The 6,000-nt window shown below is 37.5% G+C and overlaps 1 protein-coding gene across 3 annotated transcripts in view; it reads right to left on the bottom strand.

The window, feature by feature from the left end:
* Nucleotides 1–2,633: 2,633 nt before the first annotated feature.
* DLGAP5 (DLG associated protein 5) overlaps nucleotides 2,634–6,000 on the bottom strand; it is a 39,582-nt gene continuing 36,215 nt past the window's right edge. For all 3 annotated transcript variants that reach the window (XM_007473432.3, XM_007473433.3, XM_056811149.1), the window contains exon 16: nucleotides 2,634–3,044. In XM_007473432.3, the coding sequence (XP_007473494.1) occupies nucleotides 2,914–3,044 (131 nt within the window). In that variant the 3' untranslated portion in view covers nucleotides 2,634–2,913. The remainder of the gene's footprint in view (nucleotides 3,045–6,000) is intronic.

Raw genomic sequence — 6,000 nt, 5'->3', positions numbered from 1 at the left:
TGCTCCTATCATTTTTTTTTGGGGGGGGGGTTGGGGTTTTCTGTCAGTCTCCCCTCTTGGAGCTTTGTCAGATCTATCCGTGCAGTCTGTGGGGGAGGGGTGTTGGAATGTGAGCTTCCCTGTGCTCTGGAGGCTTTTGACTGGATTAAATCCAGCAGTCTGTGAGGGAGGAATGTTGGAGCTTGGGCTTCCTTGACTTCTGAAGACTTTTGATGGCATTAAGTTCAGCTGGGTTGTGCTGGATGTGCCCTGAGGCCAAAACCTCCTAGAAGTCTAGAGCAATATGGAGGTTGTCAGCCGATGTGACCATTCTGCGCTCCCTCTCCAGCTCCTTCCCCACCACCTGTGTCCGATGTGCTGAGCCTGGCACAGCCCTGCCCTCAAATACACCCTCCAGACCAGCTCCTTTGCCCGCCCAGAGGTTCTCACTGCTGCTGGAGACTGAGCATTCTAGGTGGGGGAGGGAAGGGGTCCTGGGGCTTTCCTTTTGCCTTCCCCTTAAACCCAAGTGTTCTTGGATTCCAGCTTTGGGGGGCAGGGGGGAGTACCTTTTGAATTGAGTCCAGCAGGAGGGTTCCTTGGTTCTGTCTTGTTAGGTTTGATTTTCAGTCCCCTAGGAGCATTCAATTTCTGATTGATAAGGAAGGGCTTTCACTGGTCTGAACTTCTGCTGTTTCTTTGCCGCCATCTTGACTCCGCCTCACAAGTTCACTATCTGAGCTGCCTGTTCCAGATATTCTGTTGAACAAAGCCTATGGACTATCCATCCACATACATGTTGAAATCTGGGTAACATGCTTTACCTCACTTGGTCTTTGCAGAGCTGGTAGACAGGTTCAGTCCTTTTGAGCAATTATAGCAATAAGAGACCTTTGGAGATTGATGCAATTAGCATGATATTATCTGAAACCAGGACCATCTGAAAGACCTCATCCACAGGGAATTCTTTTCTTGCACTTTGCTCTGTGCTGGATTTCCTTATCCCACTGGCCAGTGTAGGTCTCCTTATTTTATGCCTCACTTGATATTTATTATCATTCACCAAATAGGGCTATTTGTGTTATATCGATAGTGAATGATCTTGATGTCTAGACGGGATACACCTTGATTGGGACTCCCTGTAGAATGGCGTTTTGTTCTATGGAATCAAAAAAAATTTTTTTTGTAATTGCTAAGCACAATGGGATCTTGTATCTGCTACATTAAAAAAAATGCTTGTTTGCTACTAATGTCCTAATTGATTCAGTTCAGTTACAGTATATACTCAATTCCATTATGGTATCGATGATACTTAAAAGATTTTTTTAAAGATCCATCAAGAAATTGGGGATAGAGGAACTACCACACTTGGGGCACTAACATCACAGACCCTAAAGTACTTAGAGATGTGCTCTCATCTATACAAAATAAATTTACATTAGCATAAGATAGAGGGTGTTTCCAACTTAAAACTGCACTAAGACTTTTGAACAACTTGCAGTATGAAGTGAAACAACTGTGAACCTTTTGTATGGGAGACCTTTATGCTCTTAATGATTCTCATTCTTTTTTTTTTTAATCTTTACTTTTTGCCTTAATAACAAATGGAGTTAAGTGACTGCCCCACTGTCAGACATCTAGGCCATATTTAGAGTAACATTTGAAACCAGGTCCTTTTGACTCTCAATCCGCTATGCCATCTAGCTGCCACAATGCCTATTTTCTTAAAGCCACTTCATTGATGATTTCAAAATTGCTATAGTTTCCCTCAAAAAGAAATTAAACTAATTCTGTTTGTTCTACAAATACTCAATAAGAAGTTATTGGTTCCTGAATGTTGAGTTGAGGTAAAAATGACATTGTAATGTGGGGATTTCTTGGGTGTTGTTTTCATTTGCAAATATTTCATAATAAATGGAGTACTGAAAAAAGTGAGGATGATAATTTTAAAGATTGAATTCTTCACATCACAGATAAAATCATGATACACAATAATCTCAGAAAGTTGCAACTAAACCAGATCACTTTAAAATGCTGAATTTGAAAATTCCTATTTGAAAAAATTATAGAGAAAACACTGAAAAGGGTACAAGCATTACTAACCTAAGGAGTTTTCTGGGTTTCAATGTCTAAACCAATTTTTTTTAACAAGTTGTTTGATTTGTGGACTGAGTTCCTTAAGTAGAATATGGACATCACCATTTGTAGTTACATACTAACATTAAAAAAAAGTCTGAGACACTTTCTTGCTGTTATAGAAAACAATTTTCTGATGAACAAAACCACTCCTTATAATAAACCTTCCCCACTAATTTACTATTAATCTGCTGAGGACATATTTATAAGCACTTATTTATTCTAAGGGAGAGTATAGGACTTGGAGAAAGTAACACCTGAATACCTCTGTGATCCTGTACAAGTCACTGGATCTTTCAGAACCTTGGTTTCCTTATCTGTAAAATGAAGAATAATGACACCCAAAACTCACAGGTTGTTGTGAGGATTAAATGAGAATACAATGAAGCATTTAGCAAACTTTATAATGTTATATAACTGTAAGCTATCATTACTGCTATCTTTATTCCAAATAAAAATGTTGTATTCAATGTTGAATTTAACACAACATACATATGCACAAAAATTCAAAGCATGAATAGAAGTAGTTTCACCCTTTAATACTATTTGTGAAAATATCTTACCACATACAATCACTCTAACATGAAAAAGAACAACAATGAAAATAAAGATCCAATTTCAATGATCAATGAAATCTTTCTGTTAATGTACTTAAGTAACATTTCCAGGCCGATCAGTGTCAATTTCAGACAAAGGTTTTCTTAGCCAACCTGTAATCCTCTGAAAACAGCGGCTTACAAAATATTAATGAAAGGCTTTGACAGTGTTCACTCAGGGTTTGTTGTAGCTTTTTTTACATTACTGATATGAGGGAGAACATAGCTTGGTCCAGTTTCCTTCAATAAGATTTCTTTTCTTATTCCCAGGTGTTTTGTATTCAGCTGGATCATCTGATTTACTATGTACAGCTTCTTTAGATGCACTGATGGCTAAAGTGGGGGGAAAAAGAATATTGCTTAGAATTTATAAGAACCAAGAAATCCCAACAGATATTTTGAATATCAGGAGCAAAAAACACATTGATACCATGACCGCTGAAACCTAGGTTGGAACAACTTTGGAAATATTCAGAAAAGTAAGATCTGTCATATTTCACTGATTTTTAAAAAATCATAATGATCAAAACTAAGATGTTAGGATAATACTGATGATATCGATAATACTGAACTCATAAAATGATGTGATGTCAGAGGACTAACTCAAAATAATTCAACTTGATAAGTATCCATGAACTGTTTTCTACAAGGAATGGATATTAGAGATAAAAAGGGAAAAATGAAAATGGTCCCTGCTTCAGAACTCCTATTTTATTGGGAGAATATCAAGGCCTCTCCCTCTTCACATAACACTACAAACTGATAAATAAGTATGAAACATCTATAAAATAACTTCAGTGGAGGTGGGATATATCACTAACAACTAGGAAGGTGCTTGAAATCAGGAAAAGCCCTGTAAAGGGGGTGACACTCAAACTAAGCCTTGAATTACTTTAGGGCAGAATGAAATGTGGAATTCCCTAGGCAAAGAAATCAGGAATCAACCTGTTCCTCAGATATGGACAGAAGCTCAGCATAGTTCTCTGGGAAAAGCCCTGAACTTTAGAGATAGAAGACCTGAGATTCAGCCCAGGCTCTGCTACTTATTGGCTATTGCCTTATGCAAGTCACTGCCTGTCTGTGGGGGAGGCAGTCCGTTCCCTCCCATGTAAAATGAGGGGGAATTTTTATCTTCATGATCTAAGGTTCCTTCTACTTTGAACAAGGTAGGATCATAGATGGGGCAAAATTCAAGATGGTAGAACAAGCAGCTTGCTGCAGGGAATATCAGTGACCACATAGTAACATCTCAAAACAAGCTCCGTTGCGATGGCTTACTGGACTTTTAAAATGAAGTTTGGTTTCCAGTCCTGGAGGAGCTATAGTAGAAGATACCTCTCTATCAAAGCCTAACTTTTCCTATAAGTTGACTCAAGGAGTTTCTGCATCTATAGCCTGGGCATGTACTTCAGTGTGAAACTATATTCATGTCTACTTGTTTAGCTGTGCTGCTTCCACTGGGAGGGCATTTTCCCACTGAGAGGAGTAGTCATAATATCCATCTGTGTCCAAGCCGGTGATCAGCTTGCCCTTATTCAAATGGTTACACTTCTTCCTTCTATAAGACAAATTCATTTAGCATTCCCTTTTGTTACACTGTCCCAAGGTCAACCCTGGGTCTTTTCTTATATGTCAAAATTTCTTAAAGGTATGTTCTATAGAATTTTGATGATCTATAAGATATGACTGAAGTCATCACTACCCTGGGTTATCTATTCCTAATAGAAAGTAAGTCCTCAAGGTCAGGGACTTAAAATTTTGTGGCCATGTACACAGTAAGTGCTTAATAAATGCTTTTCTTCATTGATTCATTCAAAATGCTGAAGATGTTAGGTCCATTTTAAAATGTCCATTATACTAAAAAATGACTGGAATAGGAGCTAAGTTTTTCTTCTTAAATCAGGAATTCAAGTTTTATTTTCAGAAAACTTTTCTGAGGTACAGACATGAAAGAAGAGCAGTTAAATCAATTTGCCTTACCTTTCTAAAAAAGGTATCTCCCCTTCACCCATGTACTTTGGATCTATGATTTCATTAGGGAGAACTCCAAGCTTGGAAATACCTCATAACAATGAATATCAGCAACTTCTTTGTACATGGAGGGATTCATAGGGCACTGAGAAATGACTTTCCCATAAGCCTGTATAATGTTAACTTCACCAGGTCAAGAACTTAAGAGTTAAACGGGACATTTAAGAGATTATCTTGTGTAAAAATTCTCATTTCAGAGATAAAGAAATGGAAGGAGAGAGGGCTTAAGTGACATGACCAAAAAAAATGTAGCAGTAAAAGTATGCAGCCAATTTAGGATTAGAACTCAGATCTTGACTCCAAATACAGTGCTTTTTGACATTTTATGCTGCCTTTCAAAAGTGTGTTCTCCAGTAGAATCTCGATAAGTATTTAGGGCTGAAAGGGTCTGTAATAGGCATCAATGCCAGATTCCATATCTTTCTTTACAGATGAGGAAATGGATGCTCAGAGAGAATTTACTTCTTCACAGTCACATATATATTTATTTATTGGTAGGGCTAGGATTTGAGCCAAAGTATGTGGATTCCAATCTCAATTGTCTGCACACTGCCTAGACCTTGGTAATGACAAGAACTAGTTATCCACATTTACAGGTGTTGAAATTACAACTCAAAGAGGATTAATGGTTTGCCCAAGTCACATAACCACTAAGTACTCTAGGCAAAAATCAAAGCTACGAGGCTGATTTTAACACCTTCAATTTCTTTTTCTTCTCTAATTGCTACTGCTAATGTTTCTAGTACAATGTTAAATAATAGAGGTGATAATGGACATCATTGTTTCACTCCTGATCTTATTGGGAATGCATCTAGTCTGTCCCCATTGCAGATGATGTTTGCTGATGGTTTTAGATATATACTGTTTATTATTTTTAGGAAAGGCCCTTCTATTCCTATGCTTTCTAGTGTTTAATAGGTATGGGTATTGTATTTTATCGAAGGCTATTTCTGCATCTATTGAGATAATCATGTGATTTTTGTCAGTTTGCTTGTTAATATGGTCAATTATGTGGATGGTTTTCCGAATATTGAACCATCCTTCCATTCCTGGTATGAATCCTACCTGGTCATAGTGAATAATCCTTGTGATGACTTGCTGGAGTCTTTTTGCTAGTATCCTATTTAAGATTTTTGCATCTATATTCATTAAGGAGATTGGTCTATAGTTTTCTTTCTCTGTTTTTGACCTGCCTGGCTTTGGGATCAGTACCATGTTTGTGTTGTCAAATGAATTTGGTAGAACTCCTTCTTTGCTT

This window comes from Monodelphis domestica, chromosome 1, assembly GCF_027887165.1.
Source record: "Monodelphis domestica isolate mMonDom1 chromosome 1, mMonDom1.pri, whole genome shotgun sequence".
In the NCBI taxonomy this organism is placed as follows: Eukaryota; Metazoa; Chordata; class Mammalia; order Didelphimorphia; family Didelphidae; genus Monodelphis; species Monodelphis domestica.
This window is presented reverse-complemented; position numbering and strand designations above follow the sequence as displayed.